We start from the raw sequence: 22,859 nt of genomic DNA, 5'->3' as shown, positions 1-22,859 counted from the left end.
TTTTAAAAATTAAAGACAGACTTCTAAGGAAATATTCCTTTTGCAGCAGCTACCACATAAATATCAACGTATTATTCCAAAAAACCCAAACTACTTGGGTTTAATTACTAAAGCAAATAACAGCCCATTCCTTATAGAAATACAGCATGTGATAATCAAACTTTAATGCTGTCTTCTGTTTTCTTGGGCAATTTTCAGTAGCTCTAAGAACAAAAAGTGACAAAAATTTTGATAATTTTGGAAATAAGCCATCTGTTTCAATATGCAATAGTGAAATCACTATTCCTTTTCAGAAAGGAGATGCATTTAGGCAAATCAAATATTTTTCCGCAGCACAAAAATCTAGGTTACATATCTGTGATTTTAAAAAAGATATTTAAATAAATATGTAAATTCAAAGCTTAAAGCACAGCCTTATTAAAAGAGAATTTATTTTTTGTAAGTTTGGGGGAAAAAAAACCTGTTATCTCCTTAAAATTTTGCTTGGTACAACTTATAACAAAATCATCAGTATAGAAGCTTCTACTTGAAATAGAAAAATGGGAAATATATGAATGTTTAGTTTAAGTAACTCAAAAATTTTCTGACAAAATAGACAATATGAACTCATGACGGGTAATATAATAAATTTAATTTTCTAAGAGAATGAATCCGTAGTCAGAATTCATATAGAATATGGCAATTATCTTTTTCAAATTTTCATTACCAAGGTAGATCCAAATCACTTTTTAAAAGTATCTTTACAGCTGTTTCTTTCCTTACAGAAGGATGTCAGTCAAGAATGTGAGATGATAATATATTAAACAGGAAATAAGGGGGGGGGGGAGAAATGGTGAAACAAATTTATTAGCCTGGTCTGTATCCGGTAACATTTTTGTGGACTATCAAGAATAAACTCCAAAATCTATGCTCTAGAAATGCTCTAGATTAAAGTTTAATTATTAAATACAAATATATTAACTTGTAATAATTTGTACCTAACAATTTAAAATTAGAATTATAAAGAAGAAAATGGTGAGTATCCTGGATTACAATACTGTCTATAGTACATTCCACTTAAGGGAACATGCAGTGCTTTCATGACCAAAAGCAAGATATGCTGACCCTTTTTCTATACCTTGGCACCTTGCTGTCCATAGAAGGCATTTTCTTATAAGTAGAAATTCTCTTACATTCACTAAGTGGTGAGGATGCTCATATTCCACATGAGTTCTGGTAAGGGAATTGTGTCCAGGGTAATGTCCTCCATTAACAGTCCCATTCATTATCCCATTGACTCCATTGGGAACTTTATGGTGGAGATGTGGACAGCCATTGCTGAGGGTTCCATTGCTGATAAAGTTTCCATGGACACTACCATTGATTCGATTTGTGCCAGGCAAAGTGGTGTATTCCATCACTGGTCCATTAATATCTGAGCCTTGATAGAGGTATCCTGGTGGGTCATATTCTGTTAAGAGAATGTGACAAGAATAAAAGATGCTGACAAGGGTATCACTAAATTTTATTGATGAAACTGACTAACCAATCAGGATTTGTTTTTATTTATATTTATGCTGTATAAATTTCTTTGTACAAATTGTTTCCTCTCCCCTTAAGAAAGAATTGTTTCATATTTTGTACTTATATCCAATGCCTAGCGCATGGCAGAGATAATAAATATTTGATTAATCTAGAATACAAATACTAACTGTTCTTTGCTTAGCATCTAATTTTGCCATGACAAAAGATACAAAGAAAACTTTAAAAATAAATAGTACTCTATACGTTATTGCTTCAAAGCTCTACTATTTGGAAGACAAACACTGAATAAATTATCATTGTTTATTATTTTCATTACATACTGAATGAATCCTCTTGAATCAACATTTCTTGATAGAATGACATAAAAGATTAAAAAAAAAATCCCCACAAACTGTGGAATATGGAAATACTCAAAGAAATACTGAGAAAAGATGCTTAAATTCACACAGATTTCAGAATTAGCATTCAACAAAAAGGCTTTTTAATTTTTAGGGAACAAATTTCAAAACAAATATTCTAAAGGTCTTTTAGAATCCCCCAAGAGATAGTAAAATATTTCAAAAAGCAGCTTTCAAAAGAAGAAACCCAAACTATCCATGTAAACATATGAAAAAAATCTTTCAAATAAATAAATAAAATAATATATAATATATAACAAAATAAAAATAATAAAGAAATAAAGAAATGTAAACTAAGATAGCTCCAAGATTCTACCTCATACCCATCAGCTTGGCAATGATAATAAAAGAGGAAATTGATAAATATTAAAGGGGACCTGGGAAAATAAGTACATTAATGCTTTGTTGGTGGAACTGTGAATTAGTCTAGCCATTCTGAAAAGCAATTTTGGAACAATGCTTCAAAATCACAAACATGTGCATACCTTTTGAGTTTGCAATATCATCACTAAGAACAGATCCTCTCCACCTCAAAGAGTACAAATAAAAAAGAAAAGGACTCATATTCACCAAAAAAAATTGAAGTAGCTGTTTTCATAGAAGCAAAAAATAACAACTAAAGAAGTATACACCTATTGGGGAACAAACTGACATGAGTATGATGGAATATCATTGAATCATAAGAAATTACAAAATGGGCAGTTTCAGAATTTCTATGAATTGATACAAAGTGAAGAAAAAACTAGAAACAATTTGCATGTGATGTTATTATGAAGAAAAATTTGAAAGCTTTAAAAACTCTGATCAATGCAATGATAAACCCTCCTTCCAGAGGATTAAAGATGAAACCAGACAGCTGATGTACTTAAAATGCAGAAGGAGACCTAAAGTTCTGAAAATGACCAATGTGAAAATTAATTTCACTTAATTATAAATTTTGCTATGAAAGTTTTCTTTTCTTTTTGTTTCTTTTTTATTGTTCAATGGGGAAGGGGAAAAGGAATGGGAAAGAGAGAAAATAAATACTTGTACATTAAAAAATTAAGTGGAAAATTAAACTTTTTTTCCAAAAAAGAAAAAAAAAACTTTTATAAGTATAAATGAGGTATCAAAATGAAGTTATCTATCTATTTCCTAATAGTCTATATACCTCCTTGAATATTCTAACAGTTTAGAGAAAATACAAAAAAAAAAAATCTAAGATGAGAAAATGATCCTATTCTCTTTGTTAAAGAAATGTTACAAAAGAAAATGATACATAATTCTAATATATATATATATATATATATATATATATATACCCACAAATATATACCTATATGTGATACATATGTATATGAATACACTTCACACCCATCTGGTCATATCAATCTGCTGTTATTGTTTGTCCTTCACTTTCAAAGAGGACTAATGACATCACAAGAGATATCTTGACTTGGATTTAAACAAAGCAGTTGTGTACAGTCATCAGTTTCACTCTTTCTTCTAGAGTCACTGAAGTCTAGTGTCAAGACAAAAATCAGGATAATTGGTAATGGCCTGGGATGCAGTAAATTATGTTGGCATCTTCAATATCTGATCTAAGAATTCACAGCTCCTGCTTCAGTTTCCTTTATGGCCATTAGAACAAATTGTTCTCGTTCAACCCATTCTACTGGGGAAAGTCTTTGCATGCTTGTGGTAGAACCACCTCCCCAAATTCACCAATGGGACTGTGGTAACCCTGCACCTGATTTAGTCCATCTGACAAGATGTTTACCAGGGTGTGGCCACTGTACATGCCAAAACATCTTGGAGTCACAGGTAAGATTTGAGTGCCAGGTGAATACCAAAAATGGATAAAAGCCTTGGAAAACAGTTCAGCAGCTTCCATACCAGAGATGATAGTCTTCCTTGAACACTCACACATCCCCTATATTAATCTAGTAGGAAGCCTATCAACATTTCAGGCAGCATAAAGTACAACGAAATGTGTAAATGACACTGCTGAATCCACACAACTTATGAAAGGGGGAAAAATCCTATTAACTAAATATTCTCTGCCAAAAGCAAGTTTTTCTGTGCTATAAATTAAAAAGAAAGTTCACTGCAAACAAAAGTTTTAACTTCTGCCAATGCTGGCCATATCCCTGCTGGGCCTCTCTTCCCTTTTTAAATGTTTCACTTTACTGGGGGGAGGACAAAAGAATCTAAATTAAAACTGTAAATTTCTTATATGATCTGGCCATCCCATTTAGTTAAAAGCTTGAAAAGGAAAAGGAGAAAGTGGAAAAAAGGATTAGAATATGTTTCACAATGGTACCTATATAGTTATTTTTGTATATAATCAATCAGCCTATAAGATTTTCATGGGGAACCCACTCAGAACTAAATTGTCCCCTAAAACCTTACCTTCATGAACAACTATGGGTAACATTTAAAGTAATGGGACTGATTTTAAATGCTAGACAATCCAGACAATGGTACTTAGAAATTCTCTAGAACCTTCCTTTCTACTATAATGTTAACAAATGAAATTTGTAATACTAAGAAGATGGTCTGCTTGCTTCTTTATTGTTCTTCTCTGGTGGTCTAAATTGCCAATATTCCCAGGACTAAATCAATTATTTTGTTAAGGAGCAGGTTACTTTTGGCTTGGTTAGTATTGTTGATCAGAGCATTTATTTTTCCTGGACAATTTAATGCCCTACTTATTTTGGCTTGCAAGTAAAAACAGTAAGAATAGTGTTACTAACCCATTCTGAATGAATAGCTTTAAACATATATATTTTGTACCATGACACTTAAATGAGTGTTGAAAGTGTTGATAAGTGTTGCAAGTCAATATTTATTCCAATAATACTTTCCTGCCCATTCTTTTTTGGAAAGAAAAATGAGTAACATTTAAATTACTTACTCTGTATGGTATTTTGCTGTCGATTCTTCCACAAGCACATGGCAATGAAAACCATGAGAATAAGCACCATAACTCCAAGCACACAGCCCACGATCAAATACAGCATATCACTGCTCCGGGCAGGGCCCAGTGCTGGACCAACATTCCCTCCACCTCCAAAAGAGTTTGGAGGGGTGCTCAAGTCCTTGGTAGGATACTCTGAGGCCCCAGGAACTCTTTTCACTGATTGAAAAATAATGGAAAGCATAGTCTCAGAGTGAATACTCTCTGTGAAATGGTTTATTCATTGTAGATTTGTATAAGAATGCAAGCATGTCTGTTTACTCTTGTTAGTGAGATGATCTGACCACCAATGAGTCACAGAAAGGACTTAAAGTTAAAATACTTCAAGTCTCAAGACAATTTTAATCCTGAACATCTTCAGCTTATAAAACTTAAAAGAAAATCAAAAGGAAAAAAAGCAGAAAAATATTATAAGCCCGTTTAGAAAAAATTTTTTTCTAAGTATAAGATATCAATTTAATTATTGAATAAATAATCTGCCAAATTAGTAAAATATCAAATTTTTTAATTACTGTTAAGGAAAAAAGAATTTATTGCTATTTGACCTATACCAATCTGAAAATGTCCCAGAATGAATATTTTATATTTCCATAATATCATGAATGTTAAAAGATAGTTTTTAGATGAGAAAACTGATCAGAATGATCAATTATCAGAATGCAATTTTAAACATATTGAAAATAATGCTTCATATTAGAAAATCCAAAAAAAAAGGAAAAAATATTATTCATGTTCAATAGTTCTGGGACAGCTGGGATATTTATAAATATATTAAATATTAAAAATTTGTTTTAAAAAAGCAGTGTAAATCAAAGTATTCTTCATACACTATTAACAGAGTGGGAAAAGAAAGTGACACAAATGGTCTTTATGAAATTCAAGATAACATCTAAATACATAAATCAGGCACTTATATATCCAATGTGATCTGCACTGATACCTCACTTATCTTGTTATCTCAGCTATCTGTAATATAACTGAGAAACAGGAAGGTATGAAAAAACTCAAAAAAAAAATAGTAATGGCATCTTAAGTGGGCTAAATAAACCTAGATTCAACTCATGCTTCTGACAATGTAATCATAGGCAAGTCAATTAATCTCTCATACTGCAGACAATCCTTTAAGGTGACAATGACAACAGTAGCAGACATTCATATAGTGCCTTAAGGTTTGTTAAGCCCTTCACATCTAATTTGTGCTTTACAACTGTGCTGTGAATTCTTATCCTCAGTTTATAGATAACAAAACTGAGAATTTTACAAAATTACAAAAGGAATCCCCACTGACTTGTCTAAGAGGTCATGAAATTATATAAGTGTCAGAAGCTGTATTGGACTTCAGGCCTCTGAGCCCAAATTTGGCACTCTCCACACAAAATTGCAACCTCTGATGGGATATAATTGTATTACTGTAATAACTGTGTGTGTGTGTGTGTGTGTATGCTTATATATAATTATATAGACTATATAGTAATAATAATTATAGCAATACTGGGTGTCTATAGTGAAGGCATCAGACAAAGAGAAAACGTTGTTTCCTATGCTTAGGAGGGTAAGGAAGTGCATAATATTCTATAAAGATCATCATCTTCATAAATCATTAAAGAAAACTTTTGAGAGAATAAAGTATTTTCATTCAAAGCTAAACTTAGAAAAGTTTAAGTAATTAGAGGGGTAATGTCAAAATGCAATTAAATCAACCTCCTCATTGCCTGATGTTGCTAGATAGATGAGGCAATACTGTGTATTTTATATTTGCTGACCTATTGCACCATTACTATTCTTATACCATTATTATCTTTTGTTTTTCTAATACAGACTGTAAGCTTTTGAGGAGGGACTCTCTCTTTAATCTCCCATAATCACTAATATAGTTGCTCTGTATCCAACAAAACTTAAACAAAGACAAGTCTCAAAAGCTGTGTGCAAATTTTTTTTTTTTTTTTTACCATGGCTTCTATGTATTTGTGCATTATCTTTTGTTTTTGAAGACGATTTGGCACTGAATTTATATGATGAAAGAGACAAGATGACATTAATTGATACTTCTAACAATTTGAACTTAAGAGTGCTTTAAAGTTTACAAAAGTATTTTCCTTATAACAATCCAACAGAATGAAGTGACATGTACAGGATCAAAAAGTAAACATCAAAGACAAGACTCCAAAACCAATGCTTACCATATCTAGGTACTGGAAGGCCATGGGTTGGTTATTCCAGTCCTGGGAAGTTTAACTGCCTCAGAGATAAGCACAAAAAAACCCTGCCTCTTACTCACCTTTAGTTTCACAGATCATTACATTGCTAAATTCACTTTCTCCCCCTTCATTAAAACATTGCATTTTAATGTCATAAGACGTTTCTGGCTGCAGGTAACCAATCATATGCCATTGTTTTGAACCTGGAAAGGAATGATATTTTTTAAAATCAGGCTTGTACACAATCACAGAGAAAGAACTGCAGAGGCTTCACCAACTCTTACTTATATCATGAATTCTACCTAAAACATTATCAACCTCTAAAGTCCTCCTATGATAGGGAACTGACTACCTCCTAAAGTTCATTCCATTTTTGGCCACCTCTAATTGGTAGGAGGTTTTTTCTTCCAATTGACCAAAAATCAAGCCTCCCCCTAACTTCCTCCCTGAAAAGTACATATAAAGGAAATACTTAATTTTCTTATTTCAATACTATTAATATCTATGCCTTTGTCAGTGAGGATATTCTCTGCATTGTAAAAAATATTGTGCCCTCTTCCATGACATTATAGGTAACTTTTGAAAGCTGCAGGGAGCACTGTGGTGATGAGACAATATTATTATTTAATATTCAATACTCTTGGAAATTGTGCTAGTTTATCACAATGTCTATGATATTTACTAGTCACAAAAGACAAGCATTTAATAAATGATTTTTTTTTAATTTTCTTGCTTTCTCAGAGAATAAGTTAACAATATTTCTAATATTTTGAAACCAAATAGAAATATGGAGAGTTTAGAGTTAGAACTCAGGTTGTACAAAAGCCAAGCTTTGTATTTTTGTTACACTACTATTAAGAAAATATTAGCATTATTTTTAAAAATGCTTATAGGATTATATCAGGATCAGATAAATATTTGACTTTTCTGAATTCTTATTTCAGTCTTAAATCATCAAAAAAAAAAAAAAAAGGTACTCGTCTGTCCCTTTACCAGGAAGCATAAAAATAAGTAAAATCAGTCTTCTTTACCTTAAATGACAACTTACACAGAGCAAGCAAAGATGTCTTATTAAATTCTCAAATCTTCAATTAGTTGCAGGCATATAAGATGAGCTACAAATAGGTACTTAATTTCTGAATGATAATGCTCAAATAAGCTATCCCTCTAAGGGAAAGACTAGGCTCTTTTCTTCCAGTTTTTATTCAGTCTCTTGAGTCAGAGACTCCAAGCCAAATAAGCATGGCTAATAGAATGATTCTGTTATCACTGGCTCACTGCCAACTCTTCATTTAGAAACTCTCCTAAACTGAGCACTTCAGTATAACTCACCCTCCATCTTTACTTTCATGGACTTGTGACAAATTTTAATAAATAGAGACCCTTCTTGGTGGATTTAATTAACTGTTTGAGTACTTTTAATCCCTCTCAGAAAATGCTTCTTCCAACTGTTTCCACTGTTTCTTAGAAACTCAACTATACCACCTACTGATTTAAGGATTAATTAAAGGGTGATACACTCATGTAGCACACTCTCAAATGTGCACATGCACACGCACATGCACGCGCAGACACACACACACCCTCAAAACCTATTCAGTTTATAGGACTCAGGATCCTTTTTAATTCTACAGAAGAAAAAAATATTTCTACCTGGAAACAACTGCCCTTACCAGATCACTAAACAAAACTCTCCACACATAGATATTCACATTTTAAAAGGATTAGGATCTGCTTGTTTTAGAATTAGGAGACTGAAAGGTTCATTCAAAAATAATTCTATGGCCCATTTGTAAATGGTAAGAGGGCTCAAAAGAATATTTATTTAAATACTGGTTGAAGCTGGAAACTGGCCTATTCCTAAAAGCCAACATTTTCCCAAAGCCCTCCTCCTCATTTCTCTGTCCTCTAGAGTATCTTACCCTGATCCTGCTCCCACATCCCCATAAACATTCTTCTGAGTAATTATCACACCAGGTTTGAGGTTTCTATTTCACACCACTAGTGGAAATAGAATTAGTAAAGAACTGTGCTTCCTACAAAGAATTATCTCGAGAAAAATTTTAATCCATTCACTATACTTAATGTTAAGTTAATATTCAATTGTCATAATGAGTCATCTGGTAATAAATTCCACAGCACATAAGCATGAGACAGTCTACTCTTCTTTAATATTTGGGAATTGCAAAATAAACAAATAAATGCATTATCTGGTTTAATTTCAACTAGCATGTTATTTATGGGGGGTTATTCTTTGTTAGGAATAACTTGTAAAAGTTAAAAATTTACAATACAGAGGAAAGAACTAAGCTAAAATGGTTTAGGATGATTAATGCTTTGATTTATTCAGTACTTAAATACATCAGGCAAGATAAAAAAATTTTTTGATATTGTTTGATATCAAGAAGATCCATCTATTAACATATTCCATCTAGTTAACATGTCAGAGAATTTATCAGGAAGAACTACAGAGGTCACATAAGGCAATCTTTCCAATGCTAGAATAACTTTTAAAATTTCACTGACAGACAGATATACATACATAAAAAGAATACTACCAGGGACAATCTGGTCTGTCTGGCAGAACAAGTTGTGATATAAGAAACAATAAGCAAGATGTTTTCAGAAAACCCCAGACTTACATGAATAGCACTATTATATGATGATCAACTGTGAATGACTTAACTATCCTCAGCAATACAAAAATTCAAAACAATTCTAAAAGACTTATGATTTTAAAAAATGCTACTTACCTTCAGAGAAAGTACACTATATTTTACTTTATTTTTCTGTGTTGGTTTTTTCTGTATTTTATTTCCCAACATGATTAATATGAAAATATATTTTGCATGATTGCATATATATGTAACCTATAACAAATTGCTTACATTCTCAATCAGAGATATGGAAAGGAGAAAATCTGGAACTCAACGTTTTTAAAAATTAATGTTAAAAACTGTTTTTACATGTAATTAGGATAGGGAAAAAAGATAAGTCATTCCCCATTGCTAATCATTTTTAAACATTATTTAGTTCTTTCTTATTTTGAGCTGAAAATTATCTTTCTAAATTACTTGTTCTGTCCTCTGAAACATATATTTGTTTTTTCCCTCAGAAGCCCCTCATATATTCAAACCTACCTATCACATTTTCTTAGATCCTTGAGCTCTTCCTTATATGACATTTAGAATCACTGCCATTAAGGTCTTTCTAGTGCCCCGTCACTTACTAAGTGATGTGTGTAAGTCTGGGCAAATCATTGTGGTTCTGTAAGTGCAAGTTGAGAAATTGTGTGTGTGTGTGTGTGTGTAAGAGCAAAAGAGAGAGAGAGAGAGAGAGAGCGCACATAATGATCACTGAGATGTAATCCATTTTAAACACTCATTTATAAATAATTCTCATAAATTTGCCATCTAGGACCAAATGCACACTTCAGATATAAGGCCAGTGAGGAAAACACTCAGTGATGCTATCACACCTCTCTCAATATGGAAATTCTATAGCTATTAATGCAGATTAAGAAAGCATCAGTATTTTGTTCTGGAGTAGGTGCATCATACTTTTGGCTCAAATTGAATTTAGAAATAACTGAGACCACTCATACCAGATCTTCTTTACAAGAATTTATCAATGTGTCATCTCTATTCTATTTTAAGTCTAAATGTAAGCCTTAATGAACATTTATTTGACAGTTTCAATTCTCTAGAAAAAGTTACATGACAATGACTTAGTCACCATCTCAATGAAGATAACTAGATTTTATGCCATTGAAAAAAGATGGAAATGTTTATTTTTGTTCATTTAAGAAACACTTCTTATTGATCTCAGATTGATTCTAAATAGAAAACAGGGGCAGAAAAATAAAGAATCAGTGAAATAAAATAGGCAGATTTATAACGGAGCACAATGAAAAGATGTTGTCTAGAAAGAGAAGCCAACTAATGTCCTTTTGTTTGCTGTCATGGGTTAATAGAACACAATTAAGGATTTAAAAGTAACAAATTTATGATTTTGCATCTAAATTTCACTGGTAGGATTTAAATTTTTTCTTTAAACTGCCAGTACATTCTGATGAGAAATAATAGCCTTTAAAACTCAAAAATAACAGGTAAATTGTGAACAGAAAGTCAAAACACCTCTCAAAGGCAGAATAGAACAGACTTAGATGTCAGCCAATCACTTATACTTCTCTCTTAGGAACATTTTAACAGGCTGAGTTTAACCATAATAGAATCACTGAGAAAAAAACTGCTTTGGTATTTCTTAGTTCTACATCTCCCATCTCCACAATCTCCTCAGAATTCTTTCTTGGTCCTTAAGTCTAAAGAATAGAGTTAAAAGGACTTACCTTCTACAACATCCCTCTTATAATCACTGTCATTATCACTATCTGTTGGTCGGTAATAGATATAAAATCCTTGGATAGGTGTGTTATTGTTGCTTGAAGGAATGTACTGAAAAACAGAAGGAAAGACTCAGCAAAGATGAAACAGAAGTTTTATATTTATGAAATTTCATTTTCATTTATTGTAATGTCTTTCTGGTTTTATCTTTCTATTACCTTGCTTGTACTTTAAATTAAAATGTAATAAAAAGAAATCTGCTTAGAAGCCTAGCCTGCTGTAGGGTTGAAACAACAACAATAACAAAATAAAACAATTCACTCTACTAAACTCAACAGCATAAAAGTACATCTGGTATCAAATTATTAAACCACTAAAGAGTAGTGAACAGAACATTTGGAAGGGAACTGAAGAGAAAGGCATTTCATTTTCAGTACTATGTGATTTTTAAAAGCTATTTAAAAGCTCTATGCCTCAGCTTCCCCTCAATAAAAAATTCAAAGGCTTCTTTATCCACAATAGAGTTATCACAACTGACTACAAATACAACCAAAACAGAAAATTTGCTAAAAAGATGATGTTGCTACTCACTGTCCATTTCAACATAATCTGGGTATCACTGACAGCTTCTGTATATGTGATGTGAGGTCCAGCAACTGGACGGTTGGAAAAACGGTTGGGAAATCCAGCTACTTGATAAGGGCGAGATGCAGAGCTTCGAAAACTCTCACCATAATGATTGATAGCAATTACTCTAAATTTGTACGTGGAGCCTTTTGAAAGGAAAATACATAGCTTAGAAAGTCATGAACAGATAACAGAAGACAAAATATAATTTATCATTAAACATAAAAAAAAAAGTTTCCTTAGGCTACTGTCTTATTTACTTTAGATTTGCCTGGTTTCTTTCAGAAAGCCTCAGGACAAATAGGTAATGCTCTAAAGAGAGTCTCAAAAAAAGACAAGGATTCTAAATATAGCTTGTTAAGTTTTGCCAAACTTTTGCAAACATTAACTGGAATTAACAGAATGAGTGCCATCATCAGAACCAGCCAATTTTAGTCAAATTTAGTCAAAGAAAATTCTTTTTTTTCTGTTAAACCTAGAATGATATAAAAGACTGATGTGAAACAGATGTCTGATATAATGATATAATGGTACTTTAGTACCTGGTTCTAAGCTACGCACTTCCACAGAAAGTTTGGAAGGTGGAATGTCTTCAGCTGCCACTAGCCAGTCACTATTCTTCATCCTTTTATATTCAACCTTGAAAGCAGTGATGGGAGAACCTCCATTCGCCCGAGGAATCCAAGTGACATATACAGAAGTCTCTGAGGCAGTAGAGATAGTAGGTCGATCTGGTGCTTCTGGAACTAGAAAAGGAATTACAATAGCAAACAACTTTTGAACATTCACAGTAATAGGCACCAAGATGATTTGAATAGTATAAATAAGCCAGGAACCTTACTTTTTTTTTTTTCAATATTCTGGACCTCTATGCTCATTAAATCTTTTATTCTTGTTGTCAACCAATGGTAAAATTGACAAGTTTTACCTTGCAATCTTTCCCTGACCTCTTACTCAAACTACTAAAGAAATTTGATGCTCCAAAGGCAAGAAACAATAACAGAATCAGAAGTCACAAACTGTCTACAAACTAGTTTAAATATTGTCTAATAAAAGGAAAATTGGTAGGATGAAATCATTTTCACCATATTATTTTAGATTTGTGGACAAACATTGTTAAAATTCAGCAGTTTTTACTTGGCTTCTTAATATTAAATGAGGTGATGTAGAATATCAAGTCATTAAATATATTATTTCCCTTATGCTACCTAAAAAAAAGTATACAGTGAAAAAATTTCTGTTAGAGCACCCATAACTATAGTGCTATGCAGACAAATGTGTTAACAGAGCATCTTACAAATACACAGAGGTAATAGTCTAAGAAAACACGTGAATTGGTAAAAAACTACAAAATGATATATGTTAACATTTTCTTGAAAGTTATTCTATCTTAACATATGGATACTTATAGAGACCTACTTACTCCATAAATTGCTTAAAATATAAAAAAAGAATTAAAATCACACAGGCAAATTTCATCAATACTTACTGGACTTGCTTCAAATTAGAAAGCAATGGAAACAGAAAATGAATAAAATTTCTGTTAGTAAATCTGTTATTTTATAAAAAATACCTGACCTTCACTATATTAACATATGTAATACTAAAGCCTACCTAGGAAGAACCACAAAACACATAAGCAAACTATTAAAGAAAATACAAAGGAAAAATACATTTTAACAATACCATGCCCAAAGAAACCTAAAGACTACATTTGAATAAGTAGGATAAGGAGAGAAAACATTCAGATGATAATTTTGAATATAAGGAATTCTTCTTAAGTATAGATATACAGTAAAGATTTTCAGACAGCTGAAGCCTTTCAGAAGGTTACTATACCAAAAGTAAAAGCAAATTAACAAAAAGAAACTTGCTACTAGAGAAGCAGTTAAATTCTAGAAGGCAGGTTCAAAATTGTGAAGGTTTATACACTGTATGTACAATCAGCCCATAAAAGATAGAAAGAATACAAATGAGAAGTTTGCAAATTTGCATTGGTAGGTATGGGAATTTTATGCCTTTCACAGCGGTCAAGCCACAACAAATGCAAATTACATTTCAGCTGTGGGGCCAGTGAGCATCAACATTTAATTATCAAGATGCAACCTGACCAAATCTTGATATCAAAGATTGCTAAAATCCATAAGATTAGATGGGGCATTCACTTAATTTTTCAACAGGAATAGTCTCAAACATGGAATCTCTTAGAGCAAATGTTAAATTTTATCATAGCAAAGAAAATATTCCAATGATAATAATTAAGAATGTCTCTAAAAAGAATAGAGACATTAAGATGACTACTGTATAAATTAGATGCAAATTAACAATTTCAATTTTTTTTCCCTTTTCCAAATAATAGCCATAAAATCTGATGAGTTTTGAAGTTGGATAACCTTTTAGATTTTTATATATGAATTCACTTGAACAGTACACAAGACAAAGGGTTACCAATAATAATGCACAACAATGTGATAATCCAAAGAAAAAAACAGGGATTGAAAGACAGAAACTGAAAATGTAGCATATAACAAACATTATACAACCAACAAAAGTTTAAGTTGAAATAAATCAGCTAATAAGATAACTCACTTTATTTGATGATATAAAATGAACAGAAATATAAATTAAATGTTTACCTCCACTATGCCTGGAGGGATCTGTAAGCACCACCCCGAAATTGCTGTTGGTCCCCTCAGGAACAACAGGATGTTTAGGGATGCCCACCGGTGGAGAGGAAGCCTGAGTGTTTTTTGATGATGATGTTCTCTCTATCAAGTTTATGAAAAATATCATGAGCTTAAAGAAAGAAATTCTGGAAAATTCCAATTGGATTATGTACATACAAATATTTCTTCTTTATTAAATGTATAATATTAATAAATTTTAATTTTTAGCTCATGGAATTTGGTTTTAAATATCTGAGTAATTTTGGGGTTCTCTGGAAGTAATAACAAAAGAAAGTTAACATACTTTTACCACTTACTATTTATTTAATCTTGAGTAAGTTATTTTCCTCCTCTAAGACTCAGTTTCCTAACTTGCAAAACAAGTTGGAAAAAATAATATGTAATGACTAAGTCACATAATGATGCATTCAGAAGGCTCAAGACTTATTAAAAATATCATTACTTATTCAGCTTTATTTTAATAGAATAAGTCAAAAATAGAAATCAAAATGTGTTATCAAATATCTTCTGATAAGTGTTCTCTTCAGCAAGATGCCAAAATCTCAAAATTAGAAAAAATGAAATTGGTTATTTTAACAACTAAAAAGTTTATTGGTACTAAGTAACATGAAAGTCAAAAATCTAAAATTACTATGAATTACTTGATAAAATTCATTACAAAGTTGTAATATGTTCTGATAAAATAACATGTTTTTACACACTAACAATTTATCTTTCATCAAAAGCCACCTTAGGGTGATAAACACTGTTAAAATTTAAAATTTTTCATGGGACAGGGGAGAGGAGGGGAAGAGAAACTATCTCATGATAATTGTTTCTGTGCACTACCATACAGGCATCATGTTATACAAACTTAGCTAATTGCTAATAAAATAACATATAGTTATTCCATTCCTCAAATAACAGGGAGCAGTCCTATTACCTTTGCTAGTTCGGAAGGTAAGCATAGCAGGTTGTCCTTCCCCTGCTGCACTTCTTGCTACCATTAAGACTTCATAAAGACTGGATGGTTCCAGTTCTGTTAGGTAGAGTTCATTTTCACTTCCAGGAACTCTAACTGTGTGCCAGTTTCCCACTAAACCAACTCCATCATCCAGCTGTATAAAGAGGAAAATCAAAGGTAAAAAACAGTGTCCAGGTAAGAGAGAAAGGCTGATGGGGAAAGGGAAGGGGGAATCCAGAACAGAAGGACCATCTTCTTTCCTCTCATTTCAGTCAGTATTAAGCATGTGAAGTCAGAACTGTACCTCAACCAACTCCAGAGGGGATGTGGCATTTGGTAAAGCATCTGCAGAAGGGGAGACAAAAACCCTCTTCATACTATGTAGAAAGGATAAGTAAAAAAGGAGATCCAGTAAGATCAGTCTTCTTAGTTAAGGATTCATTGAATTATAATTAGTCATAAGGAAATTTGAATTAACTATTTTTCCAGAATTATTAAACTTACTCAAATTAGAAAGAGAAGATTTTCAGATACTAGTATAACTAGTTAAACATACTATTAGTAGTAGTAGTAATAGCATTACTATAAATAACAATATGTCACTTTATAGTACTTTAAAATTTACAAAGTGCTTCAAAAAGTACTAGTTAACTAGAGATTTCTCCTATGATTAATCAGGAGTTATGCCTTGAACATTTAACGCAATAAAAATGGATTTCTTTTTTATTTTATATCATATTTTTTCAGGGAACTTCCTTGGCCCTGAAAACAAAGAGAAGAAATTTTTTCATTTTATTTTAATGCATGATCTAAGATGAAAACATTATCAAAATCCAAATGAGAAGGGCTCAGATTTTACACCAAATTCTCCGGTCTCTTTTGCCAGATCATTAGCTATATCACACTCACTGAGTATTCTACAAGATTCTAGGTTCCTGTTTTTTCTTTTACAATCTCTCACTTGTAAGAACTCCATCAGTTCCCTGGATTCAATTACCATCCATCATTAGCAAATGACTTCTGGGTTATAGATACAACCTTAGTCTCTCCCCTAAGTTCCAGTTCCCAATGACCTATTGGGTAGTTTCAATTGGATCTACTGCAAGTATCTCAAACTCAACCTATCCAAAATAGAACTCTTACGTTCTTTTCCTTTTCCCCAGTCCACCCTACTTCCAAACTTTTGTTTCCAGTCACTCAGGTTCACAAACTCCCTTAAATTTATCTCTACTCCAATACATCCTTCCCCCAATCTGCAAATGAAATTTCCTAAAGCACAGGTCTAACCATTTCACGTACCTACTCAGTAAACTCCAGGTAAGATTTCCTATGACCTCCAAGACCAAATGCAAACCCTTCTATTTGGAATTTAAAAGCTCTTCAGAAATTACCAATCCTTTATTACTTTTCATTCTTCCTGGACATTTTGTGCATTACTCCCCCTTCTAAATAATATGTGGACCAGCCATACTGACCTCCCTGTGAGTTCTTACACAGCAATAATATCCTGTCTTAATATTTTTGTTCTCTACTCTTGGAACATTCTCTTTCCTCAATTCTCTTTTGGAATTTCCGGCTTCCTTCAAGACTTCAAGGCTCAAGTCCTATATGACTTTATTGATCCTCCCCAGGTGCTAGTGCCTTTTCCCTCCCAAAATGACCTTGCATTTGTTTTGTATATGTTCCATATGCACTGTATTTATGTCCAGAGTGTACTTACTATGGAAGATCTTTGAGGGTATAGTTTATCCCAAGTACTTAGCACTGTACCTTATATATAGTAGTCATTTAATGAATAGTCATTTAACGAATGCTTGTTGGCGGATGACTCCCAGAAACAAGCTTTCAGCTCTAATGTTAATTGTTACTCCCATGTTCTCAATCTTCCTAACATCTCATCAGCTGGGGATGTTCCTAACCTAGGTCTTGCTTTTTTTTTTTCTTAAATTAGTGTTTAGCAGAACACATCTGTGTTCTATAAACTATTTTGAAAGACGGTAAGATATAAAGAGAAAAATATCTGAGAGATGAAAAACAAACAATTACCTTTCGATATTTTACAAAGTAGGCATTGATAGGTAGTCCACCATCTTTCCCTGATCTCCAAATCAGGTTGTAAGCATCTGGTTTGTGGGTCTGTGGGGGGCTCAGGATGATGGGGGCATCAGGAGCAGAGAAACTACTGGTATTTCTCTCTATTGATGCCTCTGTTGTGTTGGAATGTAACTTCATTGGAAAACTGTTCAAAGGCCCTACTGCAAAATCATCCTTTTTAAGTCCATGACTCTGTGTGGCATCAATAGGTGTAACTGTTTCAGCTTTGGTACTTGTTTCAAAAGGAACTGCAGAAAAATTTAGGAAACAAGGAAGGAGGTTATGTATGGCAAGAGAAATTTTAATCAAAATTCATAACTTCAAGGTATGTTACCCAGTCAAAAATGCATTTTATTGCCTACTCTGCAAATATTACTGCAATCTGAGAAGAAAGCATTAAGACTGGCAACATCTGAATACCAACTAATTTTCTAAAATTCTGGAATTTGTTCATCTGGTTTTTTAGTTTCTTCTGAGAACAAGGAACGCTTAGGAAGAACAGAAGAAAGTACAGGCATGGAGGAAGATGAGACCAATATCTTTCTGTAGACTTTTCCCTGATCACAGGTTTGTGATTAATATGAATAAAGCATATTTGATGACATTAATTAGTGTCTTTCTCATTCTATGTATTAAATGAGAATGATATCCTAATGAGAAAAATACCCTATATATATTACTTCTAAATAATTAAGAATGAACATTTCTGTAGTTTCAAGTTGAGATATTTTTGTTCCTTCTTCCTTAGAGAGTAATCTAAAAAGAAAGTTCCTAAAAAACTGTAGCAAAAATGTATGAAATGAATAGGAAAATTGAAGAATACTATAAACTTTCCCATACCTTTACATGGATACATAAACAAAATAAGTTACACATGATTTGCTTGCTTACACTGTACATAGGTTTCAAATATGAAACTAATCATAATTAAGTAATGCTTTTTCAAAGAATCTTCTAAAAATTCTTTGTCTTTAAAAACAGCATTGTTAGTGTCAATTACGTTTTAAATTTTCTTCATTCCTCCCTTCTTAAAGGACTATCACTTCAAGGAGTGCCTCTCCCAAATCATCCTGCTTCTCCTTCTACTAAGTCTACTTAATGACCTTTTAATTTTAAACTTCTATTTATTTCTCTCAAACATAGCTAATTACTAAGGTGTAGAAATAAAACTGGGGGAGGATCTTACATTCAAGAAATCAAAAGATTTTATGCCAGTTAACTAGAAAACTTAAGCATTTTCCTTTTGAAATTTTTTTCGAATTTTTACAGAATTGTTTATCTTTCTGATTACTTCATGAAGAAGTAACCTATGCTCTTTTATACTAAGAAAACTTAAGTAAAGGACAAATATGTAATTTGAACCATTAACATGTGACAATATCAAATTTTATTTAGTTCTCCAACTATTTATTACTCCATGTTGCCACTTCCCTAAATAATTTAATATTTATGTTATAATCACTTAACTGTATCTTCTTCTACCTCTATAAAAGTGAATGCCTGTTCCACCCACTTGAAAATTGTTTTTAAGATAAAATGAGAACATGTATGTAAACACCTGAAAAAGTGCCATAAAAGATTCAGATGCAAGGGGTGGTATGTATAACACCTATTATATTGTAGGTACTTAGTTTATATTAAAAGATGAAAAAGCTAAATTAAATTATCTTTTAATAAAGTTTATAATGAAATCTTAAGTCTTGAATAACAAAGATTAATTTATAGCAAATAGGAGTTGAAATATAACACTCATGAAGTTGAGTACTGTAGCATTCGAAATTTTCCCATACCACTGAGATGTAGTGTTTTACTATGACACTAAAAACCACTTCCCAGCAGTGGACTACCCAAAGAATCACTGAAAATAGTAACGGTAAAAGGTTCTCTCCTTCCTCACCACCCTAAGCCACAGCTAATTATCTCCACTGGCTAAAGTCTAGTTTCCTATACTAACTCACACTCATAACCACCAGTCTACATTCTGACTCACTACATAAACACAGTTGTTCCAAAAACAATATTCCTAACTTGTATCTGCAAACTTAAACTGCTTCTTGTTCTTTTTTTTAAATTGCTTCTTAACTTAATTTTTAAAAATTAATTTCTTATCTTCTTGGGTGGAGAAATCTCAAGTGATAATTTTTCTTTCTCAAATAGAGTTGACTTTATATTATCGATCCTTCTCTTTCAAAATTCTCTACTAGAATCTTGTCTTACCACAAACCTGATTTTAAAGTAGAAAAGAAAACATGTTTCCTCCTAAAAAGTAGCTTCATAGAAAAGTTACTCTGCTGTTGGCATTTGACAGAACTTGCAAGGGAGTCCAAGCACCTGTACTTGTCCCTTCAAGTTTTACCACACTGTGGCATTATTTTTTCAAGCTTTTGGCAAGTCAATTCTCACCCAGAATCATCACTACCAACCTTCTCTTTGACCTGACACCTATTTTTCACCTCCCTGAACATTTTAAGAATTGCTCTGCACAGGTTTGGGTTTACCAGTTAAATACTTATCTTGTCAGCATTTTGATAAGTCTTTGAGAATAATTTGCCTGCAACTAATTATTAAATTATTTCTTACCTTGTGAATGTCAGTTCTAACTTCACTTTCTTTTTATGCAGCTAAATAGTCTCTTTATATGTCTGTAACATCCCAAATAGCACTTTTTCTTGGCCCTGTCCTTAGCAACTTCTACTGAACTGAACTTGAAGTTTTTATTAACAGCTATAATTAAAGCTTCACATAATCTTGATCCTGACATTTGAGATTATATTACCTGCTGCTAGTTATTAGCAAAAGAATTAAAGGAAGGAAGTTAAACCTTCTTAATCAGATCATTATTTTGAAACCTAGAATTAAATTAAGTGTATTATCCATGCAATCTGACAAATTCGGTGATAGATTTAAGGAAACCAGCGTTCAAAACCTTAATTGAGTAACTTTGAATTTTAATTAAGTCCTTTGGTTTTCTATTTATCTGTTTACTTATACTTTATTGAGAATTGAGAATTCTCAAGTGACTCACACCAAAGAATCATAAAGAAAAGAAGAATAATAACCTCTTGATGTAATAATTTTCTATAATCAACAACATTAACAAGCATTTAATAAGATTTCCTTTGTGCCAGGTGGAAGAAAAACACCTACACAGAAATTGTTTGAGTAGACCTTACCTCCATGTTCCTTCTAGAAATAATCTGTTAACCCTCTAGACTTTTATCTGGTCAAGAATTTACTGGTAAAAAGTACATTCTTAAGAATGATTTATATTTCTTTCCATCTACTTCAAGCTTCATAAAGCTTAATAATTTTCATTTTTATTTTAATATATAAAGTTCCCCCATACAACCTTTCTTAGAAATCAAAAGATTAAATTCCGGTAAGAAGTCAATTCCTATTCTTGGGCTTAATGTGAATCAGATTTCTGTATGCTAGTATGTCAAAAATAGAGATTGAGGGGCTGCTAGATGGCTAAGTGGCTCTTAAGTCAGTGGCTCTTAAGTCAGAAGGACCTGAGTTCAAATGTGGCCTCACTTAATACTTCCTAGCTCTGTGACCTTAGGGAAATCACTTAACCCCAACGAGAGAGAGGAGAAAGGAGAGGGGAGAGAGGAGGGAGGGGGAAGAGAGAGAGAAAGAAAGAGAAGCCAAATTATTTCCTATTGGTCCAAGTACTAAGCAATACCAATCTAGATACCACTTTAGTCTGAAAAGATGGAATCCTCATGTCACAAAATATCTTACAATAAATACATTATTTATTATATTATATAATATATTATACATATAATTATATATTATAATTTATAATAATATATTCTTATAATAAATAACTTATAATAAATCTTATCTCATAATATCTTCTTCCTCCCCCCCCCAAAAAAAAATTAAAAGGCATTAAATAAAAAACAAATATCATGGCAACTCACCAACCGTAAGAAATGCCTCTGACAATGCTGAACCATGTTCATTTGTGGCTTCACAGGTATATTTCCCAGCATGTGCCATGGTTACAGCCTGAATATATAGGGAACTTGATCCAGCTCGAGACATGATGAAGTAAACAGGCTCTAATGTGACATCTCCAGATTTTGTTAAGTGTGATTTTCGTGATTTAGAGCGAAGTACTTGTGATGGATGGCTGGTTATCAAACCACGGCTGTCATACCAACGAATAACAGGAACTGGCAGCCCAGTGGCATTGCAGGATAAAGTGACAAAGTCACCCCCTATCACTTTTGTGCTTGTTGGTGGTGTTACTATAATTGGCTTGAATCCACTGCCTATTAAAATACAATCCACATACAGAATTTAAGAATACTATCAAAACCCACAGAAAAATAATGCTAATAGTTATATCTCCTACACAAGTAAAATGTCCATGAGAGAGACAGAGAGAGACAGAGACAGAAAGAGAAGGGGAGGGGAGGGAGGGAGGGAGGGAGGGAGGGAGGGAGGAAGGAAGGAGGGAAGGAAGGAAGGAAGGAAGGAAGGAAGGAAGGAAGGAAGGAAGGAAGGAAGGAAAGAAGGGAGGGAGGGAGGGAGGGAGGGAGGGAGGGAGGAAAGGAGGGAGGGAGAAAGGGAAGGAAGGAACAAACATGGATACAGCAATGTAGTGATAGCTTTTTAACAGGTAGGCATACTAGTCACATATTTGACTACTGCAAACATAGACTATGAAAACATGTACTTCTGTCAACAAAAATCTCACACATTAAATGTTATATAATCTGTGAGAAATACAGAATCAAATCTGATTACTCAAGAAATGATCATATTTTTAATCTAAATTTAGTCAAACTATCAACAAGAGTTGAACTGACCAGATTGAAATGTGTTTAAGACAAAAACAAACAAAAAAATCCAAAAACACATGACCATTTTGTTTTACACAAGAATGCAAATCTACAAAATATTTGAAGATTTCTTTTTTTTTTTAATTCCAAAGTAACTTTGCCTCCTAAATCCTTTTATAGTATTTCTCTTTTATTCCCAGGTCTCCAATTCTACCTCAACTTCTGAACTGGCAATGAGGACTTTTTCAGAGTGAATCCACAATGAAATACTGATTAACATTGATGATCTT

The 22,859-nt window shown here is 32.6% G+C and overlaps 1 protein-coding gene across 5 annotated transcripts in view; it reads right to left on the bottom strand.

Annotated features, from left to right (window-relative positions):
* Positions 1–22,859, bottom strand: part of CDON (cell adhesion associated, oncogene regulated) — a 105,966-nt gene that overhangs the window by 20,149 nt on the left and 62,958 nt on the right. For all 5 annotated transcript variants that reach the window (XM_031960932.1, XM_031960928.1, XM_003764393.4 and 2 more), the window contains 10 exons: positions 21,703–22,056; positions 17,726–18,021; positions 15,659–15,833; positions 14,686–14,817; positions 12,592–12,795; positions 12,014–12,195; positions 11,428–11,533; positions 7,160–7,282; positions 4,819–5,040; positions 1,173–1,450 (listed from right to left, as the gene is read on the bottom strand). In XM_031960932.1, coding sequence (XP_031816792.1) covers positions 1,173–1,450; positions 4,819–5,040; positions 7,160–7,282; positions 11,428–11,533; positions 12,014–12,195; positions 12,592–12,795; positions 14,686–14,817; positions 15,659–15,833; positions 17,726–18,021; positions 21,703–22,056 — 2,072 coding nt within the window. The remainder of the gene's footprint in view (positions 1–1,172; positions 1,451–4,818; positions 5,041–7,159; positions 7,283–11,427; positions 11,534–12,013; positions 12,196–12,591; positions 12,796–14,685; positions 14,818–15,658; positions 15,834–17,725; positions 18,022–21,702; positions 22,057–22,859) is intronic.

Source organism: Sarcophilus harrisii, chromosome 3 (assembly GCF_902635505.1).
Source record: "Sarcophilus harrisii chromosome 3, mSarHar1.11, whole genome shotgun sequence".
Classification (NCBI taxonomy): Eukaryota; Metazoa; Chordata; class Mammalia; order Dasyuromorphia; family Dasyuridae; genus Sarcophilus; species Sarcophilus harrisii.
This window is presented reverse-complemented; position numbering and strand designations above follow the sequence as displayed.